Source organism: Physeter macrocephalus, chromosome 18, assembly GCF_002837175.3.
Source record: "Physeter macrocephalus isolate SW-GA chromosome 18, ASM283717v5, whole genome shotgun sequence".
Taxonomy (NCBI): domain Eukaryota; kingdom Metazoa; phylum Chordata; class Mammalia; order Artiodactyla; family Physeteridae; genus Physeter; species Physeter macrocephalus.
This window is the reverse complement of record NC_041231.1, coordinates 44,516,719-44,542,804: the sequence shown is the minus strand read 5'-3', so window position 1 is coordinate 44,542,804 and position 26,086 is coordinate 44,516,719. Positions and strand designations below refer to the sequence as shown.

The window sequence follows — 26,086 nt, the reverse complement described above, 5'->3', positions numbered from 1 at the left end:
TGAGCCATGGCCGCTGAGCCTGTGCGTCCGGAGCCTGTGCTCTGCAATGGGAGAGGCCACAACAGTGAGAGGCCCGCGTACCGCAAAAAAAAATTAAATAAATAAATAAATAAATAAAGCAACTGTTATAATTAGCAATAGAAATTTTTTAAATTACAAAAGGGGTACATGTTTTGACTATGGGTTACTTGAAAAATGATGAAGATGTTAACAAAAATGTACACCAAAGACGAAGAATTAGCTTATAAAACAAGATTATGAGGGTTGAGTCTGAAGGGCAAGTGGAGGAGAGAGCCAAGAGAAGCCTGAAGGGACTTCCCTGGTGGTGCAGTGGTTAAGAGTCCACCTGCCAATTCAGGGGACACATGTTGAAGCCCTGGTCCGGGAAGAACCCACATGACGCAGAGCAACTAAGCCCGTGTGCCACAACTACTGAGCCTGCACTCTAGAGCCCACCAGCCACAAGTACTGAGCCCACGTGTCACAACTAGTGAAGCCTGTGCGCCTAGAGCCCGTGCTCTGCAACGAGAAGCCACCGCAATGGGAAGCCCGCGCACTGTAACAAAGAGTATCCCCTGCTCACCACAACTAGACAAAGCCCATGCACAGCAACGAAGACCCAATGCAGCCAAAAATAAATAAGTAAATAAATTTATTTTTTAAAAAAAGAAGAGAGAGAGAAAGACGAAAATATAGACCTAAAATTCAGGAAATAGGCTAAAGCAAGAGATCCACAATTTGGGAAAACCTTAGAAAACGATCGATATATTGTGTTACTGTCAAAGATTGCCAAGAGAGAAGGTACATAGAGAAAAACAGGCTGACTTGAAGGAAAATGAAATTAAAAGGTGGGAAGTCTTTATACCTGATTCATACTGTAAGTTTTCCATTTCTTAATAAACACCTGCCAGCAATCCCACTTCTGGGTATGTATCCAAACAAAATGAAAAGCAGATCTCAAAGAGATGCCTGACTCCCGTGTTCACTGCAGCATTATTCACAATAGCCAAAATACAGAAACAACCTAAGTGTCCATCAAGAGATGAATGGATAGAGAAGCTATGGTATATGTATACAATGGATATCATTCAATCAGGAGAAAGAAGGGCACCTTGCCATTTGTGACATGGATAGACCCTGAGGGTATTATGCTAAATGAAATAAGACAGAGAAAGACAAACACTGTACAATATCACTTATTATATGTTATCCAAAATAGCTGAACTCATAGAAACAGAGACTAAAACAGGGGTGAAGGGAGGTAGAGTTACAAACTTGGTCAAAGAGTTACAAACTTCCAATTATAAGATGAGTAAGTTCCAGGGATCTAATGTACAGCATAGTGATACAGTTAATAATACTGTATTATATACTTGAAAGTTGCCAAGAGAATAGATCTTTAATATTCTCCCCCCAAAAAAGAAATGGTAATAATGCAGGTGTTAGCTAACACTATGGTGGTAACCAGTTTGCAATATATATGTGTATCAAATCAACAGGTGTACACGTTAAACTTACACAATGTTAAATGTCAGTTATACCACAATAAAGCTGGGGAGAAAAGAAAAGAATGTAGATACTAAAACAAAGGACCATTTTAACTGAAGAAATATTATATAGCTATGAGTTCGATGTTTTTGTCTTTATTGTATGTGAATCATGATTCCCCAAAAGCAGTTAGATTATATTTAAAGTACAGTAAATAGATTCTGAGTAAACGGATTCTCTTATGGAAAAAAAAGTTTACTTTTAATTATACGGTTTTTATACTACCCATTTTTAGTTAAAAAAACACAACACTTGAAAAAGTTACCTCCTGCTAATAGGTCACACTAAATGGGTCTAAACTGGGATGTTTTCTTCCAACAGTCTCAAAAAGTACTCATTGGAAGTTTGTTGGCAAAGTACTCCAGCACATTTTTAACACATCTCAAATGATATAGAATAGACTCAAATAGAAGAGACTGTAGAAAAAAACAGGATCAAAACAATACTTTTTCTGGAAAGTGTAAAAATTTAACACTGATGTAGACTGTTCTTTAGCTAAACAAGACTTTGAGAACAAAATAATTTACAATGAGAGTATAATTTTTTACCTTTTATTATATACAGATCAGATTATATATTCTGTAATAACAGATTTACTTTTTACAACTAAGACTATTTTTCCTTGTTATTAGCAAGTACAGATAAAATTGTGTAGTGTACGTGTCAAACAAATCTTTATTCCTAAATGACAGCAAGACTAAGAACAAAAAAGAGAAAGAGACTCTGAGCAAGGTGCCATTTTTACAGCTGGAAGAGGAGATAAAAAGCAGCAGGAAGGGACAAAAAGAAAATATGAAAGTAAAGCTATGTGATATGGAGGCTAGAAGTTAAAGTGCCAACTTCAGGTAAAAGGAATTCTAGGAGAGAAGGAACTTTTTTGAGAAATAATGAAGATGAGTTTTCCAGAATTAAAGAAACATAAAATACCTTTGATTAAAAAGGCAAAGAGCATCAAATAAGAAACAAAGACTATGACCTAGCAATTCTGCATCTGCGTTTATCCATCCATCCATCCCCCGCCCAATTTCATACTGGCTCATATAACGATATGTAAAAAATGATATCCATACAATGGAGTATTATTCAGCTATAAAGTGTAATTAACTACTGATACATACTACAACATGGATAAAGCCTGAAAACACTATGCTAAGTAAAAGCAGCCAGACACAAAAAGCCACAGATTTCATAATTCCATTTATCCTCATTATTCAGATTCTGTATCTGCAAATTCACCAACTCACTAACATTTGTAATCCCAAAATCAATACATGAGACAAAACTTCACCAACTCTTCCCCCCTTAAGATGAGTCAATTGTTGATATTTTTTGGTATACTTTTTCCAAATAATTAACTGATAACATGATGCAACATTCTTTTCCCAAGAGTATCTCAGAATCTTTTCATTACTTTTTCTGAAAATGCTTCTAGTACACTAGTGGTCTTATATATTTCCTTTCCAACTTCTTCAATATTATTTTTACTGACTTTATGAAATCAGTGCATTTTTATTTCATAATAGGTCTGCCAACTTTTATAACAGTGAGACTGGCTGAAAAAGAAAATAACCCATTGGACAACGATACATGCTGATGTTAACTGAGAAGGGACATTTGAATAAGAATGTTTTTAAGTGTTCAGTTCACTAAGGTTTTTTGTCATAATTTTTGTTTCTCTAAGCAATTTTGAAACTATGAACATACTGAGAATACCACATACTGTGTATATGTATATATGTATATATGAATGTTTATGTATTTAGTTACATGTGAGAGATAAGCTTCTCCAAGATAACTGAATGTATATAGAAGATTTTTTAAAACCCCACTTTAAACCCCATTAAAAAAAAATCCTTTTTCCCAGGATTTTCAGGTATTTGTGAAGTTCCAGGGTTAGAAGCAAAGAAACCAAATATTTACGTGAATTTATTGAACACTGAAAATCTAGAAAAAGAGGTAAGAACTTAGAGAAATAAAATAATAAATAAATAAACTCGGGAATTCCCTGGCAGTCCAGTGGTTAAGACTTGGCACTTTCACTGCCATGCCCTGGGTTCAATCCCTGGTGGGGGAATTAAGATCTCGCAAGCTGTGCGGTGCAGCCAAAAAATGAGAACAAAAAAAAACTAAGCTCATTTGGTTCCCATTGAAACCATATGGCTTATAGACAAATCATCTTGGAAAATACATGGTTAAATCAATTCTGTTAGTCATTTAGGCTAAGGATATTAAAACACATATCTGGGTAATATCAGACTGTAAAGAAACCTGATTCACAATTCCACACACCAGTGCAGGGGTCAGCAAACTACACCCTAAAGTCTGACCTGCAGCCTGGTTCTTAAGTGCCCCTTCAACCCCAGCTAAGAATGGTTTTTTACATTTTTAAAGAGAGGGAGAAAAGGGGAGGGAAGAAGAAAAAGGAAGGGGAAGAAAAAGGCAGAAAGAAGGGAAGAAGAAAAAGGGAGGAGGAGACTGAGGCCTCACAGTCACATTTTAAATTTAAGTATTTTAATATTTACTATCTGACCTTTTACAGAAAAAAATTGCCAACCCTTGATCTAGAGAAATAAAAGCACATCTTTGGGAAATATATGACTGTCTTGGAACCTGATTCATAATTCTATATACTAGCATAAAGATTTTAAAAATCCATTTTCTTGATTAACAACAACAAAATTTAAAAAATGAACATACAACATATAACTTCAATGTCTATGGCCCTATACCACTCTAAGGTTAAAAACAAAAAAAGAAAAAGAAAGAAAGAAATTACTGGGCAAATACTGATATGTAAATACCCTAGGCTCCTTTTCCCTCAGCATAATTCTGTGAAACGCTTTCAGTGGTAATGGTTCTATAACCCGGATTTAGCTTCCTTTAATAGCAGGAAGAACTGTACCTCGATCATCATACCCCTGTAAAGTGTTAAGAGTCTATGATTTTATCTCATAAATTGTATTACAAAAAGTGGGAGTAGGGGTATCTCCATTAGGTCACAGAGGTCCTGAGATGTGACTGGAAAAATAACTTAGAAGATAATACACATGTCTGGAAGTTTTATAAAATCACACACATGAGAGGGGCAGAGGAAGGGAGAGGAAGGGGGAAAGGGAGTAGAATAATTTTATTTATTCTTTTAAACCCCTGAAGAAACACTTTAACTTCAGACAGCTGGGCTCCCAACAAACAAAAGATAATAAGATCCAATTTCAGTTTTCAGCCACTCAGAAAAATGGGCAAAGGATATGGACATAGTTCTTACAATAGGAAATATAAACATAAATATATTCAATACTTCATGCATAAGAGAAATGCAAATTAAAACTATAACAATATTCCATTTTTGCCTATCAGTCTGACCAACATAAAGTTAGACAACACCTGTGTTGGCCAGAGTGCAGTGAAACAGGCACTCTTACACATAAACATTGCTGATGAGAGTTAAACTGGTACAACTATGAAGAGATTTGGCAGTACCTATCAAAATTACAAATAACACAGACTATGACTCAGATACACAACTTTTAGTAATTTATCCAACATGTATATCCCACATATGTGAACATGTTCAAAAAGTTACTTGCTGCTAAGCTAAAGAAAGGAATCAACCTAAATGGCCAAAACAGAAGACTGATTAATATATGATTATGATAAACTGATTATGGTATATTTATACAATAAAATACTATGCAATTATGAAAAATAAATTCTTCATAAACTGGTATGAAATAATCTTTACAATATATTAAGTAAAAAGGAGCTAAACAGTGGTGCCAGCTTTGTAAAAAAGGCAAAATATATACACATAATATGCACAAATTATCTCTAGAACGCTCACAACAAACTAGTTGTATTGGTTGCCTCCAGGGAACAGGACACAGGGCAGGGTTAGGAGTGAAATGTTGCCTTTTGCAGTATGCCTTTTGAATTTTGTCGTGTGCAGGAATGGTCTATTTTAAAAATTAAAAGAAAAGGTAACATGCCTCAGAAGCAGCCCTAGACACAGTACCAAAAGACTTCTGTGCATTGTGACTGCATTCAAGGTAAAGAAAGAGGGGCTGTAAAGTCTCAGGCAAAGGCCTAAGGAACATGGGAATTCCCAAGGCAACTTCTAAACGCTGCTATTTAGCAAGTACCATACCTTAAAAAGCTTTCCCAGTTCACTGACATTCAGTTTATTTTTTATTTTTAAAGGAAGGCATCCAGGGTGCCGGTAATATTCCATTTCTCTTTTTTAAAAAAATGTATTTATTTATTTTTGGCTGCATTGGGTCTTTGTTGCTGTGCCCAGGCTTTCTCTAGTTGCAGCAAGTGGAGGTTACTTTTCGTCGTGGTGCGCAGGCTTCTCATTGCGGTGGCTTCCTTGTTGCGGAGTACGGGCTCCAGGCATGTGGGCTTCAGAAGTTGTGGCACGCGGGCTCAGTAGCTGTGGCTTGAGGGCTCCAGAGTGCACGCTCAGTAGTTGTGGCACACGGGCTTCGTTGTTCCGCAGCAAGTGGGATCTTCCCAGACCAGGGCTCGAACCCGTCTCCCCTGCATTTGCGGGTAGATTCTTAACCACTGCGCTCCCAGGGAAGTCCCTGCCATACAGTTTAAACTTGTCCCTCCAACTTCCTCCTTCTCTAGCCTTACCCACTTTGACTCTAATTCAAAAAATCTACCTTAACAACACTCGGTTTTATTCAACACACATCTAAAATGTGCTGGGCTTCCACTAGTACTGAAGCACAAGGTGAACACCTGACACATGTGCCTGCTTTCAAGGCCTCCCCAGCCCAGTAGTAAAACGTGTGTAGAAAAATTAAAGTTTTATGCTGGTAAGTAATCACTGAAGAATCATCAAGGTGATGATGATTAAATGTTTCTCAAATTTCAGATTTCTGTTTTCTAGGCAAGTTAATTCCAAATTAAGATTTTATTTTACACTTTCAAATTTACCTCCTCTATAATTTTTCTAATTAAAACTTAAAAATCACCACAGCCCTCCAAGAGACTTCACTGAAGTTATATGTTGCTCTAGTCAATACAACACTGCAGCTAAGACCATCCAGAAAACACTTTTTGGACCACAATTTATTTTTTTCCCAACCCACATATATACACACCCCTGTTTGAGAAACTGCTCGTATTTGTGGACCCCTGCCCCAGAAAACCCCACAGATTTACATATGATTTCAAGCATTCTGAAAATCCCTTGAAATTCAATCATGGATCACAGGTTGATCTCTGCAGCACTAAGGAAAAAAAGATACTTGAACACTAAAATGATAATTTCTATGATTTAAGAATGAATTTGAACTTATTACAGTTATTAAAACAGAAACAGATTGAGAGAAGTCTGAAAAGTACTCAGCAAAGATACATAATTGCATGAACTGTCTAGCAAGGACGTAGCAATCACTATTTGCTGGATCAGAAAAAGGAATGGAAAGAACATAGGATTTAAATCAGAAGATAATTTTCAGCTATGTCATTTAAAGTTAAGTTACAAACTCATGGGCCTGTTTGTTTCCCTTTTACAGTTGATAAAAACATCACCACTTACTTTACAGGGCTGTAAAGATTACATGACACTCATTCAAGTATTTTCTGACCACCTATCAAATAAAATATACACATTATGGATTCAAGAAGAATTGGGACTTCCCTGGTGGTCCAGTGGTTAAGACTCCGTGCTTACACTGCAAGGGGCGTGGGTTCGGTCCCTGGTCAGGGAAGACGCCACATGCCATGGTGTGCGGCCAAAAAATTTAAATTAAAAAAAAAAAAATAGCAGCAGTGTGGGTACCATGGAAAAAGGACCTTCTTCACTTCATCATTCAAATATTTATGAAGTGCCAAACTACATAGTACGCTTTCACAGTGCCCTGGGGAGACTCAAGTGACCAAGACAGACACAGTCTCTGCCTCTGCACAATGTACAATTATGAAATGTTATCTGCTATGATTGGAAAGGATGTTATGGGAGCATATAGAAAAGGCAGAATACTCTGTCTTGGAGGAAGAGGAATGGTTTTCAGGGGAAAGGATGAAACTTAAAATGAGAAGAGACATCTAAACAAAAGAAAGTCTTCTCAGAAATAAGTCAATGAGTGAGTGTGTGTGTGTGTGTGTGTGTGTGTGTGTGTGTGTGTGTGAACATTATAGTAACACTGTCCCTCTGGTAGGCCAGAAACTCTTGAGGTGAAAATGCATACATAAATAAGGACCAGATTATGCCATGGTATGCAAGCCTTGTTAAGAAAAATGGATTTAACAATTTAATGAGGAACCGTTTAAAAGTTTTAAATAGGACTTTGACATGAACAGATGTGTATTTCCAAAAAGATCACTCTGGATACTGAATGTAGCACAGATTGTAGGGGGCACAGAGTAGTCATTCACTATTATTAAGTGGTAACTTATTACAACCATTACTAAAAAGATACCATGATAAAAGTAACTCTTACTACCAACGATTAAGGAATGGTCTCTGCCCTTGAAGATCTCATGGTCCTGTGAGGAGAAACAAGCATCTAAGCAAGTAATTTTAATAACCTGTTAAGACTGCTACCACTGTATAGAAATACAGAAAAAGGAATGATGGATTAGAAAATCACCATTTGTTAACAATCATAGTTGTACAAGATTCAGGCAAATTCACTGGATGGATAAATTTCACAAAAAAGAGTATTTATTATTTCCAAAGTGCTCCTATATTATACTCTTTAATTATAAAGGGGAAAATAGTAACTTTACATTGGAGAAACCTGGCAGACACCAACTTAACCAAGTGACTGAAGTTAACAATGCCAGTAATGGGATAAATGAACATTCCAAATAGAACTTCAGACAAACCCAAATTGAGGAATATTCTAAAAAATTTAAAAATATTCAAAAATGTGAAGTTTATAAAAGCCAAAGCCTGAGGAACTAACTATTCCAGATTAAAGGATACTAAAGAGATAACTCAATGTAACGCTTGATCTCAGGTTAGATTCTGGATCAGAAATTTTCTTTTTTCTATAGAGGACATTATGTGCACAACTGGCAAAATCTGAATGAGGTCTGTTTAACAGATTAATAGTATTGTGTCACTGTAATTTGCTGATTTTGATAAGTACACTGAAGTCATAAAGAAGAATGTCCTTGTTTTTAGGAAATACACACTAAAAATATCTAGGCACAGTGGGCATGATATCTGTAACTTATTCTTTAAAAGTTAAAAAGAAATTAAGAGAAAATGTTAAGGTAAATTTGGTAAAATATTAACACTGGGGGATCTGGATGAAGGGTTTAGAGGAATTTTTACTGTTTTTAACATACATCTGTCACTGGACGTGTATTACATGAAGAATACATAAAGAACAGTATTCTTGCAGTTTTCCTGTAAGTCTGAAATTACATCAAAATCAAAAGTTAAGAACATTAAGAAGGAAAATTTATATATTTTCATTATGGTTATATATAAAACTAGATTATACCAACTTATCTGTACTCGAAAAGTGTCTTAAGTTTCCGACTAACTTGATCATGGTCCTGAGGGAAGAACGACATTCCTTACAGGTGTCTTCTTCTATAATGTACATACCCTCCCACTTCTCAGATAGTCCTATATCCAAATCACTTAAAGTAACTTTTCCTAAACAGAGTGAAGACTTTTTTTTTTTAAAGTAACTTCAATGGGTATGGAAACATGGTCATTATGTCTTTAGGGAAATAGAATTAAGAGCTCACCCAAAAGAATAAAGTGTCAAAATGACTTCATTCAAAATCAGAATGTTTAGAGCAGCCAGATTCTGTACTTTATCATTTAGATTAGGTGTTGGCAAACCTTTTCTGTAAAGGACAAAGCAATAAATATTTTAGGCTTTGTTGGCCATCCAGTCTGATGCAACTACTCAACTCTACCAGTGCAGTGCAAAAGCAGCCACAGACGTATGTAAATGAATGAACTTGGCTGGGCTCCCCACAAAACTTCATTTACGAAAAAAGACAGCGGGGCAGATTAGGCCAACCCATAATTTAGATGAAAGTATTATCTGATAATAAAGAAACCAGGCTACTAATAAGTTTTAGACCATGTTTGCCTTTTATCAAATGAGATTCTTATTACAAAAATTCAATGTAGTGGTACCTAAAATAGTGCTCTTTGGGGGCAATTCTGTATTATAAACAAAAGGGTAAGTAATACTGATCCTTTTGGATACAGAATAATGTCTACTAAGGATTTTGAAATTTATTACAGAAATTCAGGGCACATCATTTCACTTTGAAATGTTTTATGGCAGATTTCACATATTAGTTAGGAACCGAAATTCCAAGCAGTGACTCAAAACTTGTTTTATTTTTTTTTGACCACGCGGCTTTTGAGATCTTAGTGCCCCGTCCAGGGATTGAACCCAGGTCCCCAGCAGTGGAAGCACGGAGTCCTAACCACTGGACCGCCAGGGAGTTCCCCCAGACTCAAAACTTTTCAGTTGGGTAACTCTCTGAATTATTTAAAACTTCTGTAGAGAATTCAATGCTTAACTTTCTAGGAAAATAATATGTTTAATTAAAGATAATGTCTTGAGACAAAGATGAAAAAGATAATAAGGATGGTTCTTAAGTCCAACTTATCACATGTACAAAATGTCCCTAAATCATCTAATCCAGATGTAACTATAACTACTCAGACTTCACTATAAGGAGACACACATCCTGTAACCTAAGTGTTTATAAGAGAGGCTCTGGAATCACTAGCCATCACAATCTCTCAGCTGTTTAACTGCAACTGAAACTGCCAAATTCATGGGAACCTTACCTCTTCTTCTCATGATCCAAATGAAGATTTTCCAGTCAAGTTTATAATTAATCATCACTTATAACCAGCTCTTTTGCCCTGTGAAGTGTCGGGTATATTTTCAGCATGAGGGATGATGTACAGTAATTCCTTTTACAAACAGAAATATATGCACATGTCCCTGCTGAAAATGTAGCCCAGTTAATTTGCATGTGAAAATGAATACATGCTCACGTGTAGCAATGTGCTAAGTGATGTTTCTTGTTGAGGTCTACTTTAGGAGTCAAAAATGTGTAAGCCTTGTGGAGCCAAGGCAGTGGTCCTGTGTATAGAGGTATAGAAAAAATAGCTCACTTAATCCTTTCTCGCCAGGAGTCGGGATTTTCCCAGAACGACATCCATTGTCGGCAATGGACGCACCAAAATAACGCCGGTGCCAGTGAGTTAACCACCTCTGTCCTCTTTTCACCTATTATATTTTTCATGCATCATCCAACTTCCCAACCATCTTCCTGTTTTCTTCATAGAATGCACGCTAGGTTCTTGTTTTTCTTCAGCACGAAGTTGAAAATGGAGTTGAGAAAAGGAGACACATGGTCAGCTGGTGATGTTAACAAGCTCCTTGCTGCCCTGAGAAGCTAGATGGAAATGGTTCAAGTTACAAGGGGGATCATCATCAGATCTGGGAGGACAAAGAGTAATTCATGAAGCTTCATTCCCTTCCCTCCCACCCTCTTTCATTTACTGATGATCCCTATAGTCTGCCTTCACAGCAAAATCAAGATTAAGAAATCTGAAGCAACCTCTTTCAGTTCTTCACTCCATCCAGTATGTAGAAAGGACAAGTGGAACACATGTCCAGCAATGTTACAGTGGCCCAGGAAAGTCAGGGAAGCTTGGAGTGGCTAACATAACCACAATCTTAGATCAATGCTTTTTAGTATAATCTTGAAATTAACATCAGCAACTAACACATGTTTGGCAACAGGTGCTTAATAAAGGTTGGTTGAATAACACATTTTCTTTTCTGCCAATGTCTACTTGAACACACAGGTGGAAGTCAGACAGAAGTAGTTAACTCTTTCAATGCCGGGAATAGGATGGATATATAGTAATCACATCAAGTCAAGGTGTTTCTCTAAAACATGCTCAAATTATGGGTTCCCTAGCTGAAGTATATTTTTTTAAGGACAACTATAACCGGTTTTGAAATTAGAACCATGGTGAATGTTAATTAGAATGACAGATGAATTAAGAACCCCAGCACCAATGCATAACAAAACATCACAGTTCAGGCAAGCAAAAACATTTCTCAGTAATGCAATTCTAGATGGGTAATGATTCCAGAGCAAACTATAAAGTTTGAGGAAGGATGATTTTATTTAATAACTTCCTTGATGCTAAGAATTGGGATAAATCCAAAGTATGAAGGTTAAGAAGAATATATTTTAGGTACAAATAAAATTTTAAACCTCAAGTCAAGAGGATCATCAGTCTACATAGTACTGTGCAACCACTTCGATCTTTCAGATAGGAGTGAAGAGGACAAGCAAGGGAAGAAATAATTTTGTAGGACTCAAAAGCATTTACGTCTGGAGTGTGAGTTTAAAGTATCAGTTATATCTAATTATGGATATTCCAGAGAATAATTTGTATCATTACAATTATAATTTTTAAAAAACTACCATACAGAGAAACAAAAACATTTACTTATTCCAGATTTTAAGAAGAGACAGGTTTTTAAGAAATTAAGATGATTATGTCGTTTTTTTTTTAAATTATGTCAACCAGAGCCTTCTCAGGCAAAAGTGAACTACTAGGTCTACAACCCCCCTCTCTATAAAACTATGTCTGTAAGGTCTTTTCTACTTTCACCTGAGTGCTTGTCTCCATTTCCACCTTCCTTACTGAGCCAATCATACTACAGGCTCTACTAGCAGTCTCCAAACACAAGAGGGACTTCGTCCAGGGACTCCTGTGCCCTCACAAAGCAGGCCTTAAATAAAGGTTCACACAAATGACTGTCCCAGCAGCTCTTTCAATTAATTGCAACTCCAGTTCCTGCGTTCACATGTTGTATCATGAACAGATTTACTCTGAATCTTTCCTTTTATATCTATAAAAAGGTCAGATTTCAAATAATAAGTCTGAGTTTATGCTGAACTGTAGGTGATCAGAGAGTAGCATGAGAAAGAGCTCAAATGGGTAAATGAGAGCTGAAACCACACCATACTTAAAGAAGGGTCTCAACACAGTAAATTACAAATGCAAAAATAAGCACAGTGCACAACCAACCAACTACTCATTCTGCTCAGTGTAAGGATAGTTCCGTATGGGTCAAATGGTAGGATATAATGGGTGAGCTTTGTAGTCATAATTGGGAACAGAGAAGACTCAGGTGTCCATTTTGCTGCAAATCTGTATCCTTGGTTTATCTGGTTGCTTCACCTCTGGCGCAAGAAAGGAGGAACAGAAAAACAGAGGCTAGGTAGTAACCTGTTCCCACAGGGTCCTCAAGACCTGGATCCCAGGATCCCACTTACAATCAGAATTTGCCACATCTCTCCTAGGCTCATCCTGTTATTCACTTCTGTGTTTATCCAAGACCCAGACTGGGTTCTCTGCAAAGAAAACCCTGCACATCATGCTATATACTTTAACAAATGATTATGCAAGTATTAGATGTAAGGGTTCCAGAACTCTGTATTTTTCCTCTCAATAACATCTTCTGGCCAGAAAAATAGGCATTTAAAAGCAGGCCTATTTCAGAAACAATAATAAAACTGAATATGAACTAGCTCCATATAATGTTGTTTTACTGGAACAGATATTTATGTTCAATAGTTTGGTTTTTTTTTGTCATGAGACATTCCACCAAGCTAACAAGCATGATTCTATAGCTTTATATGTTCAATCATTTTTGATGAGAAGTTGCAAAATTACCTTGGCTTCCAATTAATTTTATTTTTAATTAATTTCTAGTTAATCCAATAAATTAATTTCCAATTATTTTAAACATTCATTTTTTTCTTACACAGACTCAAATGTAGAATCCATGTTTGTTACTCAAAGGATTTTTGTTTTTAATGTAAAGACTACTTGAATGACTGAATTTACTGTTGTGATATACTTTTGTAAACAAGGAAAAGGGGGATGTTTGTATACTAGTTTGGCTGGTATCTCTGGCCAAGGTTTAAAAGACATTATTTATTTATAAAGACATTTATAATTAGCTGACAGAGAGATAGTATTCCATTTTTCAAAAATACATATAGCTAGAAAAGTAGGTAATTCAACTGAAGGTTTATAGAACTCTAAACCTGGGTAATTCAGGTTAAAATGAACAGAAATGTTTCCTTACCTTTAGGTCTTTCCAACTGTCCAGGAGCTTGGTGGCCAAATCACTTATATCTACTGTTTTATCTGGCTGTTCCTTCATATGTTGGGGTTCCCAGGTCCATCTCAGCTTCATGCTCAAGGCTGGCATCATCTTCTGGGCTTTCCCAAGTAGGAGGATCCCACTGAGTCTGCCTTGTGATCACATGGTAGTAGTAAATCTTCCCTTCTGGGTCTCGGGCTGTCTTCCAGTTGGGAGGTAAGACAATAGTTCTTGGTTTGGGAGGAGATGGGGGTGGTAACTCCAGGAGATTATTTGTCACAACCATTTCAGGTGGCTGTAAGGGCTGAGGCTGCCCTGGTGCAACTACTGTAGTCACGGCTGTGGCTGGCTGTACCACCACTCCTTGTGGGTAAGCTGTGAAAATCTGTTGTCCCTGGATGTACTGAAGACTTAGCTGGGCATAACTCTGTACAATTGGTGGAGTTGTCTGTGAATAGGGTGATGTCACACCATAGACAGTTGGACAAGCCTGTCCTTGATAATATATGGTTGCTTGAGACTGTGCAGGAGAGTACTGCTGCTGTACACTCACGGACTGTTGGTTTGAATCCCAAACACCATAATTCTGTCCCTGGACTGGGCTTGGGGCTGGCACTGGCAAGACGGTGACACTGGAGTCTTGATGTACCACACCGTCACTTTGGGCCACATACTGTGAAATGGAAACTTCCACAGGGGCTGCCACATGTGGCACCACTGGCACAGGTGGAGGGGCAGCAAGGGGTTCTGTAGAATGTCCCACCAAGGGCTGAGAATGATCATAAGGAGCAGGAGAACACACAGGATCCATGCTGGGTGTGGGGAGGAGCACCTTTCCAGCATTAGGATGGCTGGGATCCACATAGGCCTGCATGGGATAACCTGGTGGGTAGCCAGCAAAGGGGTGATGAGGGGCATTGTAGCCAAGAGAGTCATAGGGCAGTGGAGACGTTATTCCCAGGTTCTGCATCTGCTGCTGTTGTTTTTGAGCCTCCCGCTGAGCTACCTCCTGCTCAAACAACTTTCGACGCTCCTTTGTAGAAAGTTTATTGCGATCTTTAATTCGTACTTTCTTTTTAGAAGTTGGTGTATCATATCTGTCATCTGGTCTTTTTGTTCCCCGCTCATAGGCAGAAGAAGTTGGTGAGAGGGAGCCCCTTCGTTTCCTTTTCTCTTTATTTTGAGTTTGTTTGTTTGTGTATCTCTCTCTTGACCTGTTAGGAGTCTTTGGGGCAACTGTTTGATCTCTGAAGCCAACAGCATCCCTTCCTCGTTTGGTTATTGTGCTCTCCTTTTCAGTTTGACTTTTCTTTGGAATTCGATATACCACCTTTAGGTCTTTCCAACTGTCCAGGAGCTTGGTGGCCAAATCACTTATATCTACTGTTTTATCTGGCTGTTCCTGGCTCCTCTCACTCTCCACATCAGATACACCCTCCTCTTCATCTTGGGATGGTGTTTCCTCAGCAATAGGTTCGTCTAGTTTTGTGCCATTGCTCTCTTTAGGCTCTATTTCAGTGTCAGCCTCTGGTTCAGATGTGGGTAGCTTAATGGCCTCCACAGCAATTTCACTATCCACTTTAGATTCAGGAAGCTGTTGTGTGAGTAGCTGTTGTGACTGTAACTCTTCCTCTTCTTCTACAGGGACGTTTTCTAACTGGTCAAGGTCCTCTTTGCCATCCTTGCCTTCTAGCTCACTGGTAGCATCAGAGATCGCACTGTCCATGCTATTTTCACTTATAATTTTAAGTCTGCGAAACATTAGCTTCTTGGGGGTGTCTGTGTCAGCTTCTATGCTCAGCTTGGTGGAAGGATCAGGTGTGTTGAGCGGTGTGTGAGCACGTGATGTATTCTCGCTGGAATACCCATCTCCTTCACTCAGCTGAGGGACAGCAGTCTTGGTTTGAGACCAACGTTGAATAATAGGAAGTACTTTGCTTTCCTCCAACATATTTTTAGTAGGAATGGGTAAATGTTCCAAAGTCTTTATAATCTGATTAAACATAATTTAAAAAAAAACAAACATCACTTTGTACAGTTGACTTTTCAAGCCTCTCCATGGGACTCAGATCAATTCTACAGAAGCAGTGGTTTTTTTACTGTCTTATTAAATTAAGACCTAAATCTTATAACCACAGACGGATTTAAATGTCATAATATTACTTTCCTCTAGTATGGAAGGAAAAGTGTTTGATTTTTTATTTTTTTGGCTGCACCACGAGGCATGTGGGATCTTAGTTCCCCAACCAGGGATCAAACCCGTGCCCGCTGCAGTGGAAGCTCAGAGTCTCAACCACTGGACTGCCAGTGAAGTCCCAGAAAAGTGTTTTAATAAGCCTGACCAGCAAGAATAAAATGTAGAGCAGGTGACTGCTCACACATCAAATAGGACTAATTTAATTAATATTCTCCACCAGTAGTTCTCAAACCCAGGTAGATTTTTTAAAAATATCAACACTACTGGACCTCATCCTGGGTACGTTTTTCTAAAAAGTTTCCCAAGTGACTGTGATAAAGGCTTGGGAACTAAGCAACAATATATATTTAAATGTCTTGCATACAAACAAAAAATGCAGATATTACTTAACCTCCTTAGCCTTTGACAAACAGCTGTCTAGCAAAGAGAGATACTCTCTTCATTCTGAGATAACCACCCCCACCCCACGCTCTGAAATCCAAGAATTTCTTCCAAAGTACTCCCCCAGTGTAGTTCTACAGAAACCCCAAGGCTTCCCCAACTCCTACTTACTGCTGAATCTCCTGGGAGAAGGGATGGAGGCAAGACAATCACTCATTTGCCCACTCATGTTTTTGTTTTTAAAAGTATATTATTAAATGACTTTGGGATTATATTAGCACTTATGATTAAAAAGAACTACATTTAAACCAAATTAGAAAATACTGTGTATTTCATGGGACGGTATAAATATAACAGTTCCACTAACGACATTGTCAATGAACATCTATTTACATCTTTTAAAACAATTTACTCCTCAAAATGTTCTTACTCTTGTCATCCAGAATTCAGCTCTTCATAATTTTTCAGAACCCCAGAATTTAAGTTCCATATGGTTTCCTATCTTTTTAAAATTATGGTTTTAGGGCTTCCCTGGTGGCGCAGTGGTTGAGAGTCCGCCTGCCGATGCAGGGGACACGGGTTTGTGCCCCAGTCCGGGAAGATCCCACATGCCACGGAGCGGCTAGGCCCGTGAGCTATGGCCGCTGAGCCTGCGCGTCTGGAGCCTGTGCTCCGCAACAGGACAGGCCACAACAGTGAGGGGCCCGTGTAACGGGGGGGGAAAAAAAAAAAAAAAAAAAATTATGGTTTTATCACACACTGGATCTTTCACTTAACTATGATACTAGTATATCTTGCTCTTGCAGTTCCCAACTATGTAGTACTAAGCTTTAAAAGATACCATAGGGAAAACCACTAGGCAAACTCACTTCCAGTAAGGTGTATGTAAAGTTACAGTTATAGGAATGATATTGGGATGATAAAATGATGTAATTATTTAATATGAGTGGTAAATATAGTGTTAAATTCATTATCACTGGTATTATCACAATACCCTCAACCTAAATAATAAATATAGTGGTTTTAAGAAACAAGCAGGTCAGCTGAATGTGAACTGACCTCTTCCTGAAGCTTCTGGTTACTTTCCCGGCCATCACCTAGTTCTGCCATCCAGATCCACAACAAAGACAGCCCATGACGTTCCAGAAAGGACTTCAGGCAAGACTGTGAATGTGTGTTCTTCCATGGGGGAAGCGAAGCAGGATGCAGTGTATTGGGGGGTGGGGGAAGGGAGACACATAATACCAGAGAGAGCGTTAAAGAGGGCCCACAGAGTGGACTAAAGAGTTCATTTACATTCACAAAGAAACCTAGAAATTCTATTTTGATTAATCTACTAGAACTGTGCAATTAATAAATGCTTTAAAGTGAGAGATTATAATCTTTTTTGATACTTAAAATGTCAACCTGGACTTTACTAAAGTTCAAATTTTGAAGGACTAAGAAAAAAATTATATTCACCATTTTTACTGAAAAAGCTAAAACTATAAAAAAATTTAAAAATCTTTACTGTTAAAATTTCTTGCTTTGAGATCCTGTGGTAAAAATGGCTTTGCCATGCTACTAATCAAGCGGCGGTGGGGAGAGACCCTCTCTATCAAGTGTCATGTATTGTCACACACACACACGCAAAATTCCACCATGTTCTTTGACTAGAGAGAAAACACACAATATCTACTAATAGATTAAATGATGCTGAACTCTTAAGACATTTTTAAGAGTACAAGTTTTCAAAGTCATATAGAACTCACATATCCATTTTAAAAACGAGTAACTCTTCTCGTATCAGAATTATTCCTTTTCCATTCATCATTCTGGATTGTAGTTTAAATGTCCCACCTCAAATTCAGAAATAAAAAAATAAATTAATATCAAAGTGTTCACCTGTATGAGCTTGAGACAGGTAAGTTTCTGTTCCAAAGTTTCAATTCTAACCATTAGTCGGGATAAGCTGAGCACCTGGTTTTTATCAGAGAGACCCTCACCATTCTCCATCAGAGCTTCTAGCTCTCCATCCACCTGCCACAGCAAGGAAAAATATCTGGTTATAGACAACAACAACAACAAACAAAACCCCCACTAATCTGAGAATCAAACAATCTGAAAAGATGCTCGACCTCACCAGTAATAAGGAAAACTAAGACCACAGTAAGAAACCATATTACACTCACTATAAGAAGTCTGATAAAATCAAGTCTAGGAAAAGATGTGGGTCAAAACAAACTTTTGTACACTGCTAATGAAAATATAAATTGGTACGATCAATTTGAAAAGCATTTCATTCAATCATCAAATATTTACCAAGCACTTATACATCAAGTATAGTTCTAGGTGGTAAAGACACTGCAATGAAGCAAAACAAAAAAATCTGCCTTTATGGGAGGAAGAAAAATTATATTAGGTGAGAAGTATGTCAGGAAAAAAAAAAGTATCTCAGAAAAAATAAAGCATTGAAATAAAGCTTGAAATATAAAATATTTGTATCCCCTATGCCTAGACATTGTACACCTAAGAATAAACCCTAGAGAAACTTCTGCACATGTGTACTCTGAGAATCAGAAGAATGTTCATTGAACAGCCATTCATAAGAGCAAAAAACTGCCAACAACCCAAATGCCTGTGGCCAGGCTGGATAAACTGGCATGTTCACATAATGGCATATACCACAATGAAAGGAATCAAGTGCAGCCAAATGCAACAAAAATTATCAATCTTAGCAAATACAATGTTATGTAAAAAAAAATAAGGTTCCAGAATATTGCATGCTGTATGAATCCATTTCTCTGCACCTCAAAAACAAATTTTTTATAGATACATATCTGAAAAGTCTATTTTAAAATGGCATGGGGGACTTCCCTGATGACGCAGTGGTTAAGAATCCACGTGCCAATGCAGGGGACACAGGTTCGATCCCTGATCCGGGAAGATCCCACATGCCGCAGAGCAACTAAGCCCGTGGCCACAACTACTGAGCCTGTGCTCCAGAGCCCAAGAGCCACAACTACTGAGCCCACATGCCACAACTACTGAAGTCTGCACACCTAGAGCCCGCGCTCTGCAACAAGAGAAGCCACCACAATGAGAAGCCCGCATACCACAATGAAGATTAGACCCCGCTCTCCGCAACTAGAGAAAGCCCGCGCAGCAACAAAGACCCAACGCAGCCATAAATAAATAAATGATTTTTAATTTATTTGTTTGTTTGTTTTTAAAAAAGGGCAAGGGAAGTAAGACACAAAATTCAAAATGGTGGTATCCTCCAGGAGCTATAAACAGAGAGAAGGAAGCAGAGAAGTGCTCACGTGCACATAGAAAGTATAATTATAGGCTTTATAACTTACATAAATTCTTTGTTCCAAAGATATTAAATAATAGAGAACAACAGCAACAAAAATCAAGGTTCCAAAGGTTGTTTTCTAGCTGTGTTGCAGCAGTTATAAAAGATATAAAGACACCCTCACAGAACTTACTATCGGGGAGATAAAATTAACTCATATGAAAATGAACAATGAAGCATTAACTATAAATGCTAATGTTAAAAAACCTAAGAGGTCTAAGATGAAGGGAGCGCTTAAAATGAGAGTCACCAGAAATAAATTCACCGAAGTGGGGTTAGAAATAGGTAAGATAAAAACAAGAGGAGGGAGGAGGGAGGAAGCAGAAGGAAAAGTCTGAACAACCGGAAATGGAAAATTATGACAGTGCATACTATGCTCAGCCTGGCTGGAGTGGATAAGGTGCCGTGAGGAATTGAGAAAAATCTTATCAAAAAGAAGGCTGGTGTTAGAACATCTCAGATGTAATATAAAAGAATCTGGATTTGATGAGACTAAATAAGAGAGCTCTATGACTGAATCCCAAAAAAGGAATACTATGATCAGAATGGAATTTGAGAATAATTAGTCTGACAGTAACAGGATGAAATCTAGACAAGATAGAGATTGAAGGAGAAGAGATATAAATGATAGCATTAAATCAACTTGACATGAAATGATAAAAGTACAGAATGAGCTGATAATAAATTAGAGAAAAGCAAATCTAAAAGAAAAAATCTTGAAATTTTCTGTTACTTAACTGGCTAAGTGTCTCACTTAATATAATTTTAGGCAAGGCATTGAAACATTTCTATTTCATATTATACTCCAAAACTCTTATTATGGTATATAGAACAAAAATAAATGAGAAAATATAAAATGCTGCCTGCAAGAAGTTGAAGATACATTAACTCATTTTTTCCTTCTAAAAAGTACATTTGAGGCTCATCCTTTTTCATTTCCAGTATTATTTCTTAGGTTTTGAATAGATTAAATACATGAACAGAAAAGCCAATTTACAGTTAAATCTTAATGTAAGACAAATTCCTTAAAGATGTTTTTTTCCTTGCATATCCTAAATGTAAAAATATCCTGTGTCCCAAATTCCAGAGGATTAGCATAGGAAAGACCAAGGGCTTTAAAATACTGCTTTCCCTCTCAAATACAAGAATCTTGCTTTTGGACAGTTTTGAGATGCAAATATTCACTAAGCTTATATTTCCTTTTGGGGTTATTTCCTTTTCATAATTAGGCATGTAATCTGAAAAGTTAAAACTGAGTTGTTACTTTCATTCATCAATAAATTGAGTAGATATTACTGTAAAAAAGGCACTACTGGGATATAAAAAAGTAGCATTCTTAAGGAAATAAACAGTAAAAATGTAGAAGTATAAATAACAAAATTTTGCAAACAAAATACAGAAGGTGAACAACCTCTGAACATTCCTACTATAATGATAACAACCTTTGAACATTCCTACTATAATGATAAGCTTAATGGTTGTATTACATAAAAGTAAGCATGCCAATCCTAGTGGTGATATGATACAGCTTCCATATTTTGGGTACTCAAGTGAACAATCAATTGTGGAATTAATAACTTTACGACACCTGCAGGGGAGGAAGCCAGGAGATGACTGACATTGATTGCTTTCATTAAATTTACTAAAAGTATTTATTTTTCATTTATGGGTCACCACCTTCCAAAAAGGATTTGTGGTAAGTATAAGGAGGATTAGGATGTATTTTAATAAATTACTGATAAATGAAAATTTATATGTATATACACAATTCTGTAGCACTTAAAAATTTATTCTGTTAATTACCTAATCAGTCCAAGAAAAATGTTTATTCTTTATTTTGGGGTATGAACTGTCTTTAATGGGTCTAAAGCACCATTGTTAATACATTCTGATAAATATAACATATGTATAGAAAAGTATATAAACAATTAGTAAATAAACAGGTTTAATAAACAAACAGACAGTTGAGCAATATCCATGGCAACCAACACTCAGGTAAAAGGGCAGGGTGGGGGGATGGGGAGGACACTGCCAGTGTTCCTGAAGTGCTCCATGTGCCCCTTCCTTGTTATAATATCTTCTCTTCTTAACTCTAGAGATAATGTCTCCTAACTTTTTAGGAAATAGTTCTGATTTTTAAAATAGGTTTACTACATATATTATAAATCCCTAAACATTATAATTTTGTCTGTTTTTAATCTTTATGTAAATCAAATCACACTGGACAAAAAAATCTTTGTGCCATGGTTCTTTTTCAATCAACTTTACATTTTAAGTCATCATTGTTGCATGCAACCATAAGTTTATTTTCGTGACTAGTTTTTCATATGATTATACTATAATTTATTCATACTAATGTTCATGGGTATTTGAGTTGTTTCTAATTTTTCCAATGTAAGCAATGCTGCTGTGATTCCTGATGTGCATTTTAAACAAGTCTCTCTCTGGTTATAGACCTAGGAGTGCAACTGCTGGCTCATATAGTATACATACATTCACCTTTAGTAAATAACAACAAAGTGTTTTCAAAAGTGATTGTATCCATTTACACCTCCACCACCAGTGTATGAGATCTATTGTTCCTGTGTATCACATCCAACTTAATTTTTATCAATGTGGTCAGTATGCAAATAACATCTGATAGTAGTTTTAATTTGTACTCCCCTGATTACTAATGAGGTTGAACACCTTTCCACATGTTTACTGGCTATCTAGATTACTAAAGTGTCTGTAGAAGTTGTTTATTTTTCTTTTGAGGCTATATTTTTCTTATTGATTAGACAGAGCTCTCTATATATTCCAGATACTAGGATCTGTTTGTTATCTGCTGAAAGCAACTATTTCCTTTCTTATGTGGCTTTTTACCCTCTTTATTGTGTAAATTAGTTACTGTTAATTTGTTTCACAAACTCAAAAGAGATTAAGGTAAATTTCAGACTATTCCCTGTTTATAATTTACAAACTACAAACAACATCAGATAATAGTAGGGATTTATTATACCTCCATCAACTAAGTATTTAATTAAGTACCTAGTTTGTGACATACCCAAAGAAGACAATCACCTGTCCTGGAAGAGCTTACTGTTTTAAGTGGATAAACTGTATGTACATAGCTTCAATCATAAGAGCAAGGAATAAGAAATGTTCACCAATCAAAGGTTAATATGGGGGAGCAGATGCAGACTACAATGCCATTAAAATATTCTTGTTAATAGTTAAAATATGCAAAACTATATCTTAAACTGCTGCTATCTTTTCCTTTCCATGGCATCCCCTACCCAAAAGAATTCCAAAAACTAACACTTGGGAATTTCTTTCTTTCTTTTTTGGCTGTACCATGCAGTTTGTGGGATCTTACTTCCCCGACCAGGGATGGAACCCAGGGCTATGGCAGTGAAAGCCCCGAGTTCCCTGCCAGGGACCTCCCTAACACTTGGGAATTTCAAGAGGTGCTACTTTTGTGATTCTATTCAACTGTACCTGACCAGAACTCAGAATCTAAGCATCCAGCCGCAATTTCAGTAGACCAATCCAATTAAAACTAAAGAGAGGGCTTCCCTGGTGGCGCAGTGGTTGAGAGTCCGCCTGCCGATGCAGGGGACACAGGTTCGTGCCCCGGTCTGGGAAGATCCCACATGCCGCAGAGCGGCTGGGCCCGTGAACCATGGCCGCTGAGCCTGCGCATCCAGAGCCTGTGCTCTGCAACGGGAGAGGCCACAACTGTGAGAGGCCCACATACCGCAAAAAAAAAAAATAAATAAATAAAAAAATAAAGAGAAGTTAAACTCTTCATTACAGTCAAGGACAAATGACCCTTCTAGGAATCCAGATTCACTCTGGGTCATCCCTCTATCAGGGCAAAGTTTCATCCAAAACATCCCTGTTCCAGAACAGCTTCAAATTCACAACTGGAGGGCTTCACTGGTGGCGCAGTGGTTAAGAATCTGCCTGCTAATGCAGGGAAACGGGTTCGAGCCCTGGTCCGGGAATATACCACATGCTGCGGAGCAACAAAGCCCATGCGCCACAACTACTGAGCCTGCGCTCTAGAGCCAGCGAGCCACAGCTGCTGAAGCCTGCGCACTTAGAACCTATGCTCCGCAACAAGAGAAGCCACTGCAATGAGAAGCCCGCGCACCGCAACAAAGAGTAGCCCCTGCTCACTGCAACTAAGGAAAAGCCCATGTGCGGCAACGAAGACCCAAAGCAGCCAAAAATAAATTAATTAATTAAATTTAAAAAAAATTTCACATCTGGAGCAACCCATGACTTCAGCCCACCAACTGACTAGATTCACTTTACATCTAATTTAGTCTACAATACCATAAAAGACTGATATGGACACACTATTACCAGAATAAAAACAAGCAAGCAAAAACCAGGAATACCTATGTCTTGGTCCCTTGGGGTTGTTCCTGAATCTTATCAGGAAGGTAGAAAGCCATCTGATATTGTTATGATGTCAGTAATAATACCACCCAGGAAACCATCACACTACAACACTCCCCACCAATAATGCAGTTTTTAATGTAAGTTCTGAAAACAGAAAATAGCCAAAGGGAAGCTTTTATGGAGATTTTAGCTTAGGTCAACATGTTTAATGACTACTTTGTGGTTGCTCTGGTAAACTATCAATTATATGAAACAAGAGTTAAAAATAGAAGTAATCTTGACGAAGTTTAAAGAAAAATTTCCTGTAATAGTCAGGTCCAAAAGCTAATAGGCTATGACCCAGTGACCCCACTTCCATGGATATACCTTAAAGAGACATGTACAGAAGAGATATGTGCAAAGACATTAAGAGCAAAAGATTGGAAACACAAGTGTTCATCAGTAGGAATATATGTAAATAAACTGTTACATGATGAAAACCTTTACAGCAGTTAAAAATGTACATATATATACATATACATATATAAACATGGAAGAGTAAAAAACAAATTGTGGGGGTTTCCCTGGTGGCGCAGTGGTTAAGAATCCACCTGCCAGTGCAGGGGACACGGGTTCAAGCCCTGGTCCAGGAAGATCCCACATGCCATGGAGCAACTAAGGCTGCGAGCCACAACTACTGAGCCTGCGCTCTAGAGCCTGTAAGCCACTACTGAAGCCTACATGCCTAGAGCCCGTGCCCCGCAACAAGAGAAGCCACTGCAATGAGAAGCCCGCACACCGCAATGAAGAGTAGCCCCCGTTCACCACAACTAGAGGAAGCCCACATGCAGCAACGAAGACCCAACACAGCCAAAACATAAATAAAATAAAAATTTTTTTAAAAATTGTAGAAATATATATAAATATATATATATCATTTCTAAAACTCTACACAAAGGAACTCAATACGGTTAAAAGCAAAGAAAAGAGCTAGACTAGCTCTTTCCCATCGCTTATGGGTGACCTTGTAACCTCTGTGCTTTAGTGTTCTCATCTGTAAAAGAGGGAAAATCCTTGTACCTAACTTAAAGGACTTATTGTGAGAATTAAATGAGTTAATGTGTCAGGCGCTTAGAAGAGTGCTTAGCACACAGTTACAACATATATGCTCTCTAAAAAATAGAGCTGAAGCAACAATACTCTAAAGAGCATTTGTTCATCTTGGGTGGTAGAAGCATGGGTGTTTCTTGTAAACTTTCCCTTTTAGCATTTTTTTAATGACCCTTTTTTTGATCCTTTTTTTTAAATGGCCCTTTCTAATGCTTCCCGCTATCTAAGTTTTCTTATAGAATTCAGATTCTCAATAACTATCTCCAATTAATTTGGGTTTACTGGCATCACCTTTTAACTATTATACTTTTATCCCTTTCCTGACTTATGTATTCTATCTGCTCAACTAAATAGTAAGACTGCTGTCATTTATAATTCTTAACATAAGTATGGGTTCCTGAAAAGCCTAGGAATGAGCTAACTGCAAAAGACTCACAGGTGGATTTGCTGGCTAACACCTCTGGCCCCCTGGCTCCTTCTGGCCCTCCAATAAGATTCATAGGTCTGGGGATAGGCCCCAAAATGTGCATTTTTACAATGGACCCTGCCAAGTGGTTCTGAGGTGGAGAAACACTGCTCTGACAAAAGGATCCTCAGAAAAAGGGAGGGGGAATTTTTAAAAACGACACAAAATTCTTGTCCCAGTTAAGAGCTTCTGTAGTAGCAAGATACCACTCACCTTCAGTTGTGATTCAGGTGAACTGGGGTAGAAAAAGCCTATCAACCACCGTTCTAATGGATTAAATACAAAGACCAACTGAGACTACCCCTTTCTCATTCTTGGGTTGCCTGTTACCTCTCAAAACTCACCTTACGCTCCAAGGAGGATTTTAGAGATTTTAAGAACCCGTGCAAACAAAAGACAAAACAATATTAAAAGATTAGGAATGTAGGGCTTCCCTGGTGGCGCAGTGGTTGCGCGTTCGCCTGCTGATGCAGGGGAACCGGGTTCGCGCCCCGGTCTGGGAGGATCCCACATGCCGCGAAGCGGCTGGG

At 37.7% G+C, this 26,086-nt stretch overlaps 1 protein-coding gene and 1 long non-coding RNA gene across 2 annotated transcripts in view; both read right to left on the bottom strand.

Moving 5' to 3' along the window:
- The window catches only part of LOC129391533 (uncharacterized), a 22,348-nt gene extending 8,598 nt beyond the window's left edge, over positions 1–13,750 (bottom strand). Inside the window, exons 1-2 of the long non-coding RNA XR_008615794.1 lie at positions 13,677–13,750; positions 10,785–10,953 (exon numbers count right to left, since the gene is read on the bottom strand). This is a non-coding gene — a long non-coding RNA (uncharacterized lncRNA). The remainder of the gene's footprint in view (positions 1–10,784; positions 10,954–13,676) is intronic.
- The window catches only part of SETD2 (SET domain containing 2, histone lysine methyltransferase), a 116,447-nt gene that overhangs the window by 38,336 nt on the left and 52,025 nt on the right, over positions 1–26,086 (bottom strand). Inside the window, exons 10-12 of the mRNA XM_055080056.1 lie at positions 18,157–18,291; positions 17,332–17,451; positions 14,909–15,687 (exon numbers count right to left, since the gene is read on the bottom strand). Coding sequence (XP_054936031.1) covers positions 14,909–15,687; positions 17,332–17,451; positions 18,157–18,291 — 1,034 coding nt within the window. The remainder of the gene's footprint in view (positions 1–14,908; positions 15,688–17,331; positions 17,452–18,156; positions 18,292–26,086) is intronic.